Here is a 15,012-nt window from a genome sequence, read left to right as displayed (position 1 = left end):
TCAGAAGCCCCTGTTTTAAAGCAAAGTGTCTGTGCACCCTGACTGAAAAAAGTTGCTTTTCACAGTAGCATCAATACAGGCAGAACACAGGAAATCTGGAAGGATTTGCAGTATAGGAATCTGTCTCTAAAGCTTTTGCTTCTCTGAGCAAAAACTATTTCTATTGTTGGTTTGGACTGTCACAAGCCTTGACAGAAATTGCAAAAATGCCTCTTGAATGCCATGGAGGATAAATGGAAGCTGCAGCTGTGAAAATGTGCATTGTTCTCTTCTAAAGTGGTCTACGGGCTTTTGGGAGATATTAGGGAGTGTTTGGGACTTAACTCTGCTTGTGGCTTCTCATTCTTGGCTCCACCGAGATCCAAAGTGATTGCAGATATGAAACAATACAGAGAATGAGGATCATATTGATGTCAGACCATGGCTGGGGGGTTGGCTGGGAGAACAGAAATTTTTCTCTTGCTGAGTAGTGATACAAAACTAATCAAATCAGGAAATGATGCATACAGTAAAACAGATTTTGTGTTTGAGGGGAATTCAAAGGAGTGCTTAGAATATTAACAGTTTCCAGATCATTACCTAAATCAGACAAATCAGTTCTAGTACTAATTCCATTTTGAACAATAGGTTGCTATGAAAAACAAAGAATTAAGTGAAATTTAGCATATTGCCAGCAGGAGACATCTAAGGATTTTTTCTCAGACTGTAATGATGATTTGCTGTGAGACTGTAAACTTTGGAGTCTTCAGTTCTTCTGTGCAATGGGATTAGGGTGTCCAGAGGCACCTCTCAGTTCTGGTGAGGAGCTGTGAATGAAGTGAGTATGTGAGAGAAGTGTTGTCAGTGAGTGGCAGAGCAGTGATCAGCTGGCCCTGCTGTTCACAAGGTGAGGCAGCCCCTGCTCTCCTGCAGCCCTGCTGGGACCCTGGCTCTGGCCTTGGGCAGGACCTGCAGCCCCTCCCTCCCTCCCTGACTGCTGAAATCAGGCTGGGCAGGCAGGAGTTGTCTTTTCACCAGCTCAGAGACAGCTCAGAGCTCAGCAGTTAGATATAGGCTTTTGATTTGAAAAAAGGCAAATTAAACTTTGTTCTCAACAGCTCTACCTTAAGATTTCCTCTGTTACCATATACTTCCCAAACCTTTTAGGATAGGCTGTGGCATTTGGGCCCATTGTTGGATGTCAGGATATTAAAGTATGCTTAACTTGATCCAAGTTTAGGGTGAATAGACAATAGTGCTTTTAAAATATGAGGCACAGAATAAGCTTTTTAACTACGAGGCACAGCTAGTGCTGTCAGGACAGACAGATAACACCACAAATGTTACTTTTCTGTTAGCAAAGTTCTGAATTTGCATAACGAAGTGATACATTAACCTAAGCCCAGCTCAAGCGAGGCACTGCCGAGGCAGCGGCAGTCCGTCCTTCATCCCGCTCACCCCTCCTGCTGGAGAGCGCAGGATGCTGGCAGGATCCGGGCACCGGCATTGTACCGTGCTCGTTCATTCGCGGCAGTTCCTTTATCCCTAACTGGCCTGGCTTAGGGCAAATTTGGGAGAAAACCCCCAAAATGGGGCCCCTCCAGAGAGCAAGCCTACACGGCCCCTTCCCCCAGCCGGTTTGGGAAGGATTCCTCAGAGAGAAGTGGAAAGAACCTGTTTATTTAACAGGCACAGCACCCCCCAGCACACAAAAATGAACAATACCGGATGGCATCACTCTGTCACCACTCTAAAAAAGATGACAAATTCAGAAAGTCTCTCTTGGGGGTGGTCGCTCTGTTATCAGACCCTCTGGCACTGGGGTAGCTGCTGCAGGCCACAGGGTGCAAACTCTCGATGTTTCCAGGACCCAGATCCAAAAAAAGGGAAAGGAGAAACAGTCCAGGGAAAAATTTGGACTGCTTAGCTACTGACTAATGAGCAGAAGCAAAAAGCGAGAGCAAAGCAGGAGCAAAGCAGAAGCAAGAGCAAAGCGAAAAGCAAAAGCTGCACTAATGCACTGTCCCGTCTGTGTCCCGCCAGCCGTGGGGGAGCGGCTGATAAGAAAACCAAAACTTTCACTGTTCAGAGCCAGTCTTGGAGGCACAGAACATGATATCCAGCATAAACAGAACACACGGATGGCGATACAAGCATCAGAACGTCACCCAGGACACTAACAAAGAGGAGCCCGGGCCCTGAGGAGGGGAGCAGAGGGCCGGGCTCTCACAGAGATCGCGGGGAGCAGAGGGCCGGGTGTCACGGAGCTCTCGAGGAGCAGAGGGCCGGGTGTCGCGGAGCTCTCGGGGAGCAGAGGGCCGGGTCCCACGGAGATCTCGGGGAGCAGAGGGCCGGGCTCTCACAGAGATCTCGGGGAGCAGAGGGCCGGGTCTCACGGAGCTCTCGGGGTCCTGAGAAGGGGAGCAGAGGGCCGGCCGGGCTCTCACGGAGCTCTGTCCCTCTCCCCGCAGCTGCCGGATGAGCGCCACGCAGTGCCTGAAGCACCAGTGGCTCTCGGACCTGCCCGCCAAGGCCCAGCAGTGCAAGCTCCGCCTCAAGTCGCAGCTGCTGCTGCAGAGCTACATGGCCCACAGGAAGTGGAAGGTAAATAATTCTGTTTCCACAGGGAAATCACACCGCAGGCACAGCCATTCCCTCCGCCGTGGTGGCTCCCTGGTGCCCACAGGTTCCTTGGCTGTGAGTACCAGTTATGAGGTCGGTTTTTACCTGTAAATGAAGTGTTTGGTCATGCTTCTATTTCTTGTAAGTTTGGTTTCAGTTTTCACGCTGATTGGTGTTTTGAAGTTTTTTTACATCTTTCTACATGTTCAGAGGCTTCAGATGCTACTTTATGTTAAAATTTCATTGTCTTTACACTTTTCCATTGCTAGCAGCTGCATTGATCTGTTGTCACTAAGGAGTAGGGATGTAACTAAAGGCAGTTTGTGCCTCCCTCTGCAGAATGGGAGTGTGGGAGAGAGGAAACATACCTAGGCTTAAACTCATCGAGAGAACTGCAGGATCTTACTGATAACCCCAGGCTCCTTCTGAACTGTGTTTATGAAGTGATAGGTAATAATTTGTGTTTGAGTCTCTATTTGATTGTAGATAATTGATCCCAAAAGGTGCACACGGTGATCTTGTTAGAAGGAAGCCTGTGGAATTGTGAGGCAAACTCAGGATCATTTCCTTCTCTTCTGTCACTGGGGAGTTGCATTTCCTTGGCAAGGAAATGCAACTTGCACTTCTTTCAGTCCTGCACTGCAACTGCTTGCTGGCAAACTTCTGCACTTGGATTTTAAAGATGACACAATCTAAAGACCTATCCCTGTACATTTACAGTTCATAATAACACTGCAGAACCTCACAGTGCTGTGCAGGAACCACTGCAGCCCACACAAGCTTGGGTCACTGCAGGGAAATGGGTTTACCAGGAAGAGAAATCCCTGGCAGCTGCAGAAAAGTTCCTTTGCCTTGGTTTCACTCACACTTGGACTGTTCTGTTCTGTTCACAGAAACACTTTTATGTGGTGGCTGCTGCTAACAGGCTGAAGAGATTTCAGAGTATGTCTGTCAAGCTTGCATGAGCTTGTGTGAACCTCCTCCACTCCTGGAGATGGACATGAGGCCATGGAAGGAGGACTCAGTGTCTCCAAACATTTCTATCCCTGTTTTATAACCTAAGGTTTTGGGACTGTCTTCCTCAATTATTTAGTGTGTTAGTGCTGTGGTTCCAGAAGAACCTTAAGGAAGAAACACAGGATTTCTAAAAGCAGAAGCTTTTTTTTTTGTTTGCTTTTACAAGTTTTTAGTTGTTCTATAGAGTGGTGGAAAAACGTGGCTATTACTGGGGCTGACTTCTTGCTGAAGGCTTTGGCTCTGCAGAGTATTGTTGGTGTGTCTATAGCAGAAAACCCCTGGCAGTTTTCTGCTCTCTCTCACCAAGCATGGGATCTCTAAAGACTTTTTCCTGACTGATGTTTGTGAGTTACCAGCTTTAGAGAACTGCCACGAAGTGGCACAACTTGTCCCTCAGGTGTTTGTTACTTAAACAAAAGACACAGACATTGTTTTCTTCTTTATTTCTTTCCAAAAGGTAATTTTCCCACAACATGAAGATGCTTTAGTGCAACTCCACCTTGGGTGGTTTTGGTTTGTTGTTTTGGTTTTTTATTATTCTATAATCTCCTTTAAAAAATAGTCACTGCATAGTTGGGAACTGTGAGGAACCTTGGTTTGAGGTAACTTAAGTCAGTCCATTGCTGCTGTTTCCTAGGGCAAGTTGAATTGAGCTGAACTGACTGAACTTCTGGAAGATGTGTGAAACTGCCATGCATACAAATCACCTAATGACTGTTGGGTCTACGCAAAAAGACCTCATGTTGTACAGAAAAGAGGAGAGTTACAGAGATTTTATGTTTTTAAAACTTGTAAGTGCTTTTCATTGTCCATGACTGCAGCACTTACATTGCTAAGTTCTAGTTTGAGGATTTGTTTCTCCTCTCTGGAAATTTTAATGCAGTATGAGAAGCTGGTATGGTGTGACATGCAAAACAGGTTTCATTTCTGATAGGTTCAGTGACAGGGAAACAGTGTGTTGCCAGACTCTGCCTTTAGTCCAGTTAGGAGGTTGAAGCCCTTTTTGCCTCTCTCATTTAGCTCTTGAACAATAAACTGCTTCTTCACAACATTAACTTATTTTGGATTTTAAACTCTTTTCTTATGCATAGAGTGAGAGCCACTTAGAATCTCTCAGATAAAAGTACAATATTATTTATTAAACCTGTGATTTTCTGTTCTGGATTTTGCAAAACTCAGTGTGAACTGGATGGGCTCTTAGGAAAATGGAAACTAGTATTACTGAAAGTAGCTTTCCAGCAAAGGCACCTGTGAAGTTCCTTTGAACTTTATGGACTTTGACACCCCTTGAATTTGCAGAAGTGTTGGTTGCTAATGATGAGGTTTGTAAGACTGCATTACTCTGGTCTAGCTATTTTTTCCACTCAAGTGCTTCTCACTTTGCATAGTCCTGACTTTATTTGCAGCATTTCCAGAATTGGGACAGAGAAGAATCTTGATAATTTATCACCTTCTATGAAGGCCCACTTTTGTTCATGTTTTCCTTCCACAGTGTTTCTGCATGCTGAATGTCATTGTATTCATTGCTCTGTATATTTCTGAATTAATACTAATAAATTTCATGGAAGTGGAACAAGAACATTCATCAGCATTGGTTTAAGCCCTGCTGCCAAACAAACCTGAAAGTATTTCTGGGTGGGTCCAGAGATACAGGCCAGGCAGAAAACATGCAAGAGAAATGGAACAAAGGCCTCTTCTCTAAGCATATGACTGTGAGACACAAAAAATCTGTTGCCCACTCAACATCCTTTTCCTCTGGATATCTTAATTGTTAAGGCACAGACATCTCCATGTTTCTTATTTTGCATTCCAAGTACCTGTGCCAAGATGATGTCATAATACAAAGCTTTTCTTTCCAGTACCTTTGTTGTTTCTTGGAATATTTGGGACCCCTTACAAAAGCACAAGAGATTTTCATTCCTATACACAAGAAAATAAATCAAATTCATTGACTGAACAATATTTATTTAAAAACCCGAAAAAACCTAAAAAATAAGGCTTTATTTCTCTGCTGGCTTTGCAGTTAAACAAGGCACTGTTAGTCCCCTTCCTCTTGTTTCACTGACTGCTTCCAGCCAGGGGCCCAAGGGCCTGTAACTTATAACTTATTTACACTGGAAGCAGCATTAGAATGTTATCTGCTTCTTGCAGCAAGAGAAGGAAGCTATTCTACCCCTAATGCCTGGGAGCAGTCACACACACTTCCTGTAAAATCCCACCACTCCATGGTGTCATTTATTAAAAATAACATTCTTAAATACTTAAAACCTAAATAAAATCAGCTGTCTGCCAGGCAGCCATCATTCACATGCTACTGGATCTCTTGTTAGAGCAGAGGGAGAGTTAAAATCAAGAGCAAGCAGCAGTTACATTGCTGGGTGGCATTACAGAGTCACTGCTCCTTGTCTCTTGTGCCTTAGCAGCATTTTCCAGAATTTTCTTTTTCCATTCCTCATAGTCCTGATTCGTTTCAGTCTTTGGCTGTTTACATGGCAGTTCCTCATCCTCTTCAGAGCCTGTGAGAAAACAAGAGAGCCCATGAGAGGCCATCATGGGCAGCATGCTGCTGGGGATGGCAGGCAGTGAGCAGAGGGACAGACAGCAGGAAGGACAGCACAGCTGTCTGATCCTGTGGGTGCTGCTCCCCTCACCTGCAGGGACAGTCACCTGTGTGTCTGCACAGAGCAGCTGTCCTTCCTTCCACTGGCACTATCCAGGGTAGGTCCCTGTGTCCTGCTGCCAGCTCTCTGTGCTCCACAGAGGTCTGAGAGCACCATGGCCCATCACACACACAGCTCCAACATGGGCAGCAGGAAAGCTCAGAACCACTCCAGGGAGGTGACTGTCTCTCACAGCTAAACACAACTCACCATCCTCCTGCTCACACTGCTCCAGGGTGCTCTGCAAGCTCTCAGGTGTCTCTGCAGCCACTGGAACTGCCTCTAAAAAACAAGTAAGTTGCTTTGATTTGAATGGTATTTGGGGCTCCAAGGGTGGCTTAAATGTGAATCTTGGACAGCAGTGCCACCTTCCACAAGTACTGTTGTCCAGTCAGAGCAGTTCCCTGGTCCTGACTGATGCTCAAGCTCTACAAGAGGTGCCAGCACTTCAACTGACTGGCTGCTTTAATTAGCAGGCTGCTAATTAGCAGCAAACTGCTACTGCATTGGTAACCACAATGATCCACCATGTTCATTGCCCCGAACCGCACTGCTACCCTTCCACGTCACTCAGGCAGGATTATCAATTATTTCTTTCCCTTCTATTCCATTCCCACTATTTTCATAGATACCCACAACAGGCAGAAGGCTGTGCAGGTGTACAGATGCACACTCTTCCCTGAATTCTTCTGGAAATTCCCAGCTCTCTTTAGTTGCTTTAGTGCTTGGGTAATGTTTGGGTTTTTACAGGGCACATGCCTATGAGAAAGTAGCAGCTTTTGGGGTAGATTCAGGCAGCATGTTGAAGAAAACATCAGGGAATGAAGACACAGTGAGAGAGCATAACTTTCAGTGGGAAAGTAAAAAATGAAAGCCTGGGAAAAGAAAAAGGAGAAAGAGGAGGCAGCAGAAATACAAGGACATTAGGGCACATATTGTATTTCTCCCCCACAAAAGGGAGCAGAGAGAGCTGCAGGCTCAACAATGGACAAGAAATATTCCTGACATCTGCCCAGTGTATGAGGAGGGGTGGTGCCAGGGAATGGCTGAGTTGGTAGCACAGCAGCAAGACTTCTGCTTGTTAATCTTGCAGTGGGGGAAAGGAAAGCACAGGAGTGAGTCAGCCTGAGAAGATGTTTGTGGTAACTTGTGTGCCACGTTGCCATGTTAACAGGAGGCAGAAACCAGGCAAGAGGGAGGAATCCAAGATAGGTCAGGTAGTATGGGAGAAGCAAGGAATAAATTGCAGCAGCAAAGACTGGAAAGAGCAGTGAGCATTTGAGAAGAGAGGAAAATATTATTTTTGTCCTTGCCACTTTTTCCCTATTTTTGTTCTTGCTAAGCTATGGCAACTTCTCCAGAAGCAAGGACTGGGAGTGGAAGTGGGCTGCAGAAAACATGTTGGAATGGAATGGACAGACAGATTTGGCTGGAGGGGGACAGCTGAAAGTGATCAGACTGAAATCACCAGTGGAACAGGATGGGGCACTGAGGCCAAAGCCAAAAACTTACTGCTGAGCTGCTGGCTTATCTTCTCCAGCTGACTGCACAGCCGGTCAAATATTGCTTTTTTCACTCCAGATATAGCCACCATTTTAGTTTTGTCCACTTTTAGCTTCAAACACCTACAAGAGAAAGTTATCTCTGTACAAAGCAACACTCCAGTGACTATCACTTAGGTGAGGTGGTAATTACTGTACCCACACTGCCTGTGAGAATGAGGAAGGCAGGCCTGACTTTTTGTCCCACCTATCCTTGTGTTACTCAGAAACAAATCTGGTTAAAAACCAGACCCCTGCACTACTCAGTCAATACAGCTCAATTGAAACTCAGGGTGAATTCAACTTACATAACATAAGGAATTGTTTTAGGAAAAGGTACAGGGAAACCAGGACAAAATGCCACTGCAACAAAGGGCTGAATGTGACTGAATGTGTCAAGAGAGCCCTTGTGAGGAGCTGTGCAACTACACAGCACCTGTACTCTGAATAAGACTGTCACAAGGTGTAATGCTGAGGGAGGAACATCTTTATATACAAGCAAATTCTTCCCAAGTGCTGGCTGAGTCACACACCTCTCTTGGCTGACATGGGCCTACAGCTCTCAGAGCCACCTCCCAAATGCTGCAGCACCCTCATGATGGGATGGTGTAGCTCTTGGGGCTTTTCCTTCTTCAGAATGGCTGCTTCTTTGTGCTCAGAAGCCCTTCTTGCACCTTGAGCAGCATTTCACCAGAAGCCATGTAAGTTTTTGCTTTGTGCAGTGCACACTGAAGACTTCACTATGAGGAAAGGCCTGGTTTGCTCCAGCTTTGCAGGAGCAGGGCAGCAGGACATGCTAAGCAAGACCCTGAGTGAATGAGCTGCTGCACTGGCTGGTGTGTCAGCAGGTGTTTCATTTCACCAGAAGGTCTCTGGGCTGCACTCACCTGCATGCAGTGCACAGAGCAGCTGTCACAAACAGAGGCTTGGAGAAATCCAGGTCGGCTCGCTGTGCTTCCGAGAGGCTGCGCTCGTACCTGGGAACAGCAAGGGGCACTTGGGCATTTGCCTCACATGAAGCTCTCAAATCCCTCTCTCACTCAGAACAGGTCTGCTGGGCCACCTGGGCCTCTGCAACCCACTCAAGACTCAAGCAGAAGCAGCTGCTACTGGCTGAGAGGAGCAAACAGGTGAGGGGGTTGGGATTGCCGCCTCTTCTGGAATGAGAGGTGTTTTAAACTGGGGATCTGGAGCAAGGCAAGTCACTAAAATCTACTTCTTGTGCTCCCGATCCACACAGCACTTTTAGCTCTCCCTAACATCTTAAAATTTACAGTGAGATGCTTTCCATAAATCCATCCTACAAGAGAAGGCAGCATTACAGTTTCTTTGTTCCCTGGAATGTTACAGAGAGAAAGGCTTATAAATGGAAAATGACAAAGTGGATATGCAGCACTGAAAAATGTCATTTTTTATTGTCCACCTGCCCCAGGCTACTTTTTCCCAGTTTGTATTAAGTGCCACCAAGCAGGCAGAGCCTTTGTGCACTGACCTAACAGCATTAAACATGTGCAGCCAGGGGGACAGCACTGAGCTCTTCAGGGACTGCTCTGCTCAAAGCAGATCTTACAGAATGGGAAATTTTAGTTAACTCTGCTGAATCTCCACTGAATTGTTCTAGCTATTGGTTTTACAGTAGAGTGATGTGTATTTTAAGAGATGTCTATCCCCAAAAGGGAGGATTTATTTCTACTGAGCTTTACTTCTGAACTGTGCCATGATCAGCAGTTAAATGGATGACAGTGTGATGCTATGGGCAAATACAGAGATTTAGAGTCCTATATTTTTTACACTATTCCCAGCTGAAAAATTCCTAGTTGGACAATCAGTTGCTGAGATTCACAGACTAAATGTTTCTAACAGATATTCTAAAAAGTGGCCCAGCTCATGGGTGGATTTTCAGTGCTGAGAACTCGCCTCAGTGCTCCAATCAGTAGGAGATATCTGGCCCTTCCAAACATCAAGCTCTTTACACAGCTGAAGAGCTAAGAACCCTGCTTGTGGTTCCCAGCGTGCCCACAAGAGCTTCCTCACCTCTGCAGGATCTCTGAAGCCATGGTCACTGCCTCTGAGCAGCAGAACTGCACAGCCAAGTCTCGCATCCCCAGCCTTTGGTTCACCCCTAGCAAACACTCCAAAGACTTCATGGAGCTCTGGTAGGTGGTCTTGTTCAAACCAGAGAGTTTGACACAATAGCTCTGTCAAGAAGACAAAGACAAGCCCCAAGAATTAGCAAGAATCCTTTCTGACATCTTAATCAGGCAACGAACACAACCATTAAGTTCAGTAGCTACATTAAACAAATTTGTGCAATGAATAATTTATGTTTTCACTGCACACAGAAAGATTAACCACCTAGGAATGCCACATCTTTTAATGCAGTGATATTTTTAGGCTGTTTCGCTGGAAGTAAGGTTTGACGTTTCCATACATGACATGACCCCTTTATCACAAGGTAATTAGTGACAAAATTACCAAAGCCTGGTTTGAAGACATGAGCAACACTTTCATGGAGTCAGGTCCAATTAAATTCTCCTCTGCTGTAAATGGACAATCATAAATAGGTTATACCAGGCATTATTTTGACAGCTCAGTGTTGTTCACCTGGCAGATTTACAGATGGAGGTTTACAGGTACCCTACAGTAGAGCAGCTGCTTTCTTCCCACAGTAAAAGAGACAGATCTTAAATTTAACATCCTTATTGGTAATGTATTTGTTACGACAAGAGCTCAAATTCAGTTGATGCTATACCAAAGCAAGCTCAGTTAGTGAAGGGACTATGATGGTGATCTCAATTTTCACTGTTTCAAACTGAACAGTGAAAGGTTTACCACAGCAAACTGTGGGATTTAGGGGAAAGTTATTATTTCCTATTCCTGCTCCCAGCACACACTAGAGAACAGCAGTTTTGTGGAGTCAGACAGAATGCAGCAGCCTGCCCAGTCACACTGCCTTACTTTGTCAACCGGTTGTTTCATGAAAGCCGCCGCCAGGTCCAGGCACATTACAGCGCTGCTCGTCGCCGTCATTTGAGCCATTAACCCCGTGCACTTCACCTGCGACAGCCGCAGATACTCCTCAGCTTTTCTGCAAAACACCCAGAACGCAAAGCCCTCGTCAGAACCACAGCTACGAGGCACAATGTCCCGCAGGAGCCGAGCCAAGGTTCGGCAGTCCGGCTGCAGCCCGGCTTGGGGGCCCGGGGTGCTGAGGGGGCACGGCCGCCCTGCCCTGATGCTCAGCAGCGGCAGCCGCAGCTCTGCAGGGCAGGGCCGCCGAGGCTTCACCCAGCCCGCGGCTCCGGGGCTTCCAGAGCATCCACCCGAGCCAAGGCGGGCGCTGCTGCGGTGCCGGGCACGGCGCGGGAGAGCGGGTCGGGCGAGCCCGATGGGACCCACTGGCCTGGGCAGGATGAGCGCGGAGGGGGCTGCGGGCAGGGCAGGGCAGGGCAGGGCGAGCGGCAGTACCTGAGCAGGGCGGGCTCGGCCAGGCCCAGCCGGGCCGCCATGGCCCGCACGGCCCCGCGCTCCATCGCTCGCCGCGCCTGCCGCGCTCGTACCCCATTGGCCGCCCGCGCCGCCAATCACCGCCCGCTCCGCCAATGGGCGCGCAGCGCGGCCCTTCCTCGGAGCGGGCCAATGGGCGGCGCCCGGCGGCGGGGCGGGGCGGTGCGCGCGGCGCAGTCACATGACGGGGCGGCGCTGGCGGGGGCGGCGGCGGCGCGACCATGGTGAGGGTGAGGGGCAGCGGCCGGGGGGCGCGGGGCGGTTGCTGCGGGCGGGGCTGCGCTGGGACCGAGGGGCCGGCGGCCGAGGGGCGAGGCCGGGACAGCGCCCGGAGCCGCTGCGCTGGGCCGGCGGCGCGGCGGGCCCGGCCGGGTGCGGGGCTGCAGCGGGCGCGGAGGCCGCACGGTCCGGCCCGGGCGGGGCTGGGGTCCGGGCCGGGCCCGCCGTGCCCGCGGTAACGCTGCCCGCGGCCCGGGCCCGCTCACCGCCTCGCTGGGATCAGCCCCTTTGCTCGTAGGGGCGCAGGGAAAGGCGGTGTTTTTACCGCGGAATCGCGGCCGTACCGCGGTCAGTTCGGTCGGTTCCGCTCTCTCTGCCGCGCTGCCCCCGTGTTAATCCCGGGTTTGTGTCATTGCCGGTTCTGTGCACGTGTGCCGTGCTTGTCCGCCTTGCCGCCTGCGCTCCTGAGCCTCCCGAGCCTGCAGAACGGCTGTCGTAGGCTGCCCGAGTAAAGTTCCTTTCTTTTCCGGCAGAAGCGGTGGCTCTGTATTGGTGGGCGCCGCTCCGTAGCGCTCTTTGCCGCAGATGTTGGCGTTTGCTCGGCAGGGAGGCCGCCAGGTGAGGCTCAGCCTCCTCTGCCCGGCACTCAGCAGTCGGACAGGAGGGCACAGTCTGTGCCGGGGGGGGTTCAGGCTGGGCATTTGGAGGAATTTATTCGCAAAGTGGCTGATTAGACATTGGAATGGACTGCCCATGGAGGTAGTGGGGTCACGGTCCCTGGAGGTGTTTAAGGAAAGACTGAACACTGAACATGGCACTCAGTGCCTTGGTCTGGTTGACAGGGTGATGTTTGATCTTTCCAGCCTCATTCATCCTGTGAAATCTGAAATTTCCCCACGGAAATAATGCATACTGAGAAATACTTTTCAGTCCTCAATGAAAATAAGGGGACAGTCAAGTTTCCTAGTAAAACAGAAGTATCTTTAGTGCACCTTCAGTGGTATGTAATATTCAATGAAACTTTTAAGCAGCACATGCTGTAACCACCACAAAGTGTAATTAGCCTAAGTGTGACAAGTGAACAGTACTAACAGTATATAGATAGTGAGGCAGAAAATAACTTTATAAACAGGGAATTGCTCAGTTCTTAGGCTTTTGGAACAGAATTTTTTTTAAGTTAAATGTATGTTGAGCTCTGTATCTTTGGGGCTGAGCAAAGCCTGTACTGTTACTTGAAAGAGGAATGTTAAATACTAAATTGGGTGAATGAGAAGTGCTAAATCTATATAGCCACCAGTCTCTGTCCCCCACACAAATATTTTGTGCTGGTCAATTGTTCAGCAGTGCAACTGCTTTCCTTTGCCTGTCATTTCCATGGGAACTGGCCAGACACTTCTCTGGTCTTGTGGCTTCTTTCTAAGAATAGTTGTTGTCAGGTGATTGAGAAAAAATAAAGTTACAGATGTTGAACATGGGATAATCACAGGTGTTAAACATGGGATAATTCCTTCTACCAAATTAGGCTCCCCTGTGATTTCCTGTGGCTGAGCTGGGCTTAAACCTTGAAGCTGAATGCTTAAGTACCTTTAACATGACTTGTTTTAAGAGGGCTCTGACTGCTTTTGATCATACCCTGAATAAAAAGTCCATCTCTTTAATACTTAATAGTGTCTTGTGGCTTCCTGTAGCAATAAGTACCAGTTTCAACACGTGAAAAATGCTTTCATCTCTGTGATTTATCTCTGAGCTCCTGTACTGTGAGATGTGAGAGAAGTTCTGGAGCCTGCAGTGTTGCAGGGAAATGCTTCCTGTATGGTATAAAATGCTTATGCTTTGGTTTTTGGGTGATTTCCTCAGCCTGCTAGCCAGCAGTGCAGTGTGTGCTGTGGGCTGGCAGTGTCCTGGTCTGCTGCTGCAGCTCAGCCCTCCTCTCCCTTTGGGCAGCCCCATCTGAAGTCCCAGCAGTGCTGTGGTGGCAGGTGACAATAACAATGGCAGGAGGCAGGAAAGCCTCCCTGGGTCGGTGTCATTTGTTGTGGCATTCAGTGGGTGAGCAAACAGAAGGAGCTGCCATAGGAACAGGCTGTGAGCACATCAGTTACCTCAAGGAAAGGACTCTGGAGATTGGGTGAAAATGCACTTTAGAATGGAATGGAAGCACAACCTTTCACTCATTATTATTTATACTCTGCATGCAGCTTGGGGCACCTGTGTGTCAGAACAGGGGCTTTTGGGCTTGACAAGCTCTCTGGAACTCTGCTATCTTTCACTACTATGTCATTCTTGAGTACTCCAAGATTTTTAAGTGAAATAAGTCAGCACATTGGTTATTATTTTGGGCCCTCTCTGGAGTGCAGCTCAGTGTCAAATAAGGAACTACAAATGAATCTCATGGAACTGAGTGGTAGAAAATGAGTAAGTCTTACACAATAGGTGCATTGTTTGCTTTGTATGTTCAGGAGGAATTGCTGTTATGAGGATAGTCATGATCCAGAATGATGTTTATGGCTGCAGTACTACACTTCCCTAAGTTATCTGCAGGATAACTTGCATTAACTATTCTGGTCAGCTGGTTTCAAGCTGGTTTGGGTTTAAAAAAATCGTTTTCTAAGGTAACCCTCAGTGTAGTTTACTAGCCTTTATTAAAAAAAAAAAAAAAAAAAAACGCCAAAGAAACAAAACCTAAAAGGAACGAAAAAAACACCAAAAAAACCCACCCAAAAGCTAGCTTTCCTCACCCCCTTCCAAATTCATCTCTGAGTTTTGACTTCCACAACTTGCATGTGGTCACCTATGCTGGCCCCGTGTTCACAGCTAGCAAAGGCTTCTGTGTCTTGTGCAGGAGCTGCTGGTGCACCTGGGGTGAGAGTTCTGTCCCTTCTCCACTGCTCACCTGCTGCCTCATTGCTTCAGAGCAAAAAATGAGCAAAGCTCTTCACATCAACTTTGTGTTTTCTACAACGTTGGCAGTGTATCTAGTGTGGTATAGCTCAGACATTTCTAAACAGCTGCAGAATTGAAGCTATAAGTTGCTCCTCTTGTGCTCAGGCAGGGGTTTGTACCTTACTGCACATGTAGCTGACCAGGCAGGATGTTCTGTGCTGCTGCTTTTGCCCAGGGTCAGTGTCTTCCACTTCCAAAGCTGATGTTCAGGATTGTTTTTGTAGATGGACCTAGGACTCCACAGATGCTTTTTTGATAAAATGACACTTGAAAATACCATGTTATGTTATTAGGTTGGTGATTTACGTGTAAGATACAGAACATAAACAGCTTTATTCAACATGGACTCTGACAGAGCTGTGTTCTGATTCATTGTGTGTCCTGCTGGACCTCACTGGTAGGTTTTTGCTGTATGTTCTCTTTCCTTCATTTGCCTTTTGTCACCACATCCTCAAACTTCAGGCTTGTGTTAATAGCATATGTGTTGATGTGATCTTGTGTATCACTTGATAATAACCAGGTTA

The 15,012-nt window shown here is 47.6% G+C and overlaps 3 protein-coding genes across 12 annotated transcripts in view; 2 read left to right on the top strand and 1 right to left on the bottom strand.

The window, feature by feature from the left end:
• The window catches only part of MYLK3 (myosin light chain kinase 3), a 38,582-nt gene extending 32,734 nt beyond the window's left edge, over positions 1-5,848 (top strand). For 6 of the 8 annotated variants that reach the window (XM_074551162.1, XM_074551161.1, XM_074551158.1 and 3 more), the window contains 2 exons: positions 2,451-2,694; positions 3,495-5,848. In XM_074551162.1, the coding sequence (XP_074407263.1) occupies positions 2,451-2,694; positions 3,495-3,566 (316 nt within the window). In that variant the 3' untranslated portion in view covers positions 3,567-5,848. The remainder of the gene's footprint in view (positions 1-2,450; positions 2,695-3,494) is intronic. The other 2 variants (XM_074551157.1, XM_005490084.3) reach the window with 1 other exon arrangement.
• On the bottom strand, positions 5,563-11,446 carry ORC6 (origin recognition complex subunit 6). The gene is made up of 7 exons (XM_074551166.1): positions 11,288-11,446; positions 10,778-10,907; positions 9,854-10,017; positions 8,707-8,796; positions 7,791-7,903; positions 6,489-6,560; positions 5,563-6,134 (listed from the first exon to the last, which is right to left on the bottom strand). The coding sequence occupies exons 1-7, from the start codon at positions 11,350-11,352 to the stop codon at positions 5,968-5,970; spliced, it is 801 nt and encodes a 266-aa protein (XP_074407267.1). The 5' UTR covers positions 11,353-11,446; the 3' UTR covers positions 5,563-5,967.
• The window catches only part of VPS35 (VPS35 retromer complex component), a 25,014-nt gene continuing 21,429 nt past the window's right edge, over positions 11,428-15,012 (top strand). The window contains exon 1 of one of the 3 annotated variants that reach the window (XM_074551165.1): positions 11,428-11,550. In XM_074551165.1, the coding sequence (XP_074407266.1) occupies positions 11,548-11,550 (3 nt within the window). In that variant the 5' untranslated portion in view covers positions 11,428-11,547. Of the gene's footprint in view, positions 11,557-12,115; positions 12,164-15,012 lie in introns of those variants that run through there. The other 2 variants (XM_074551164.1, XM_074551163.1) reach the window with 2 other exon arrangements.

This window comes from Zonotrichia albicollis, chromosome 13, assembly GCF_047830755.1.
Source record: "Zonotrichia albicollis isolate bZonAlb1 chromosome 13, bZonAlb1.hap1, whole genome shotgun sequence".
Lineage (NCBI taxonomy): Eukaryota > Metazoa > Chordata > Aves > Passeriformes > Passerellidae > Zonotrichia > Zonotrichia albicollis.
Note: the sequence above shows the minus strand (reverse complement) of the source record. Positions and strands in the feature narration are given on the sequence as shown.

Bases quoted from the DNA above. Each gene is read 5' to 3' on its own strand.
- ORC6 (XM_074551166.1), bottom strand. From the start codon at position 11,352: ATGGAGCGCGGGGCCGTGCGGGCCATGGCGGCCCGGCTGGGCCTGGCC. The intron at 10,018-10,777 runs GTAAGGCAGTGT...TCTTCTTGACAG, and splicing joins TGAAACAACCGGTTGACAAA to AGCTATTGTGTCAAACTCTC. The intron at 6,135-6,488 runs GTGAGTTGTGTT...GTTTTCTCACAG, and splicing joins GCAGTGTGAGCAGGAGGATG to GCTCTGAAGAGGATGAGGAA.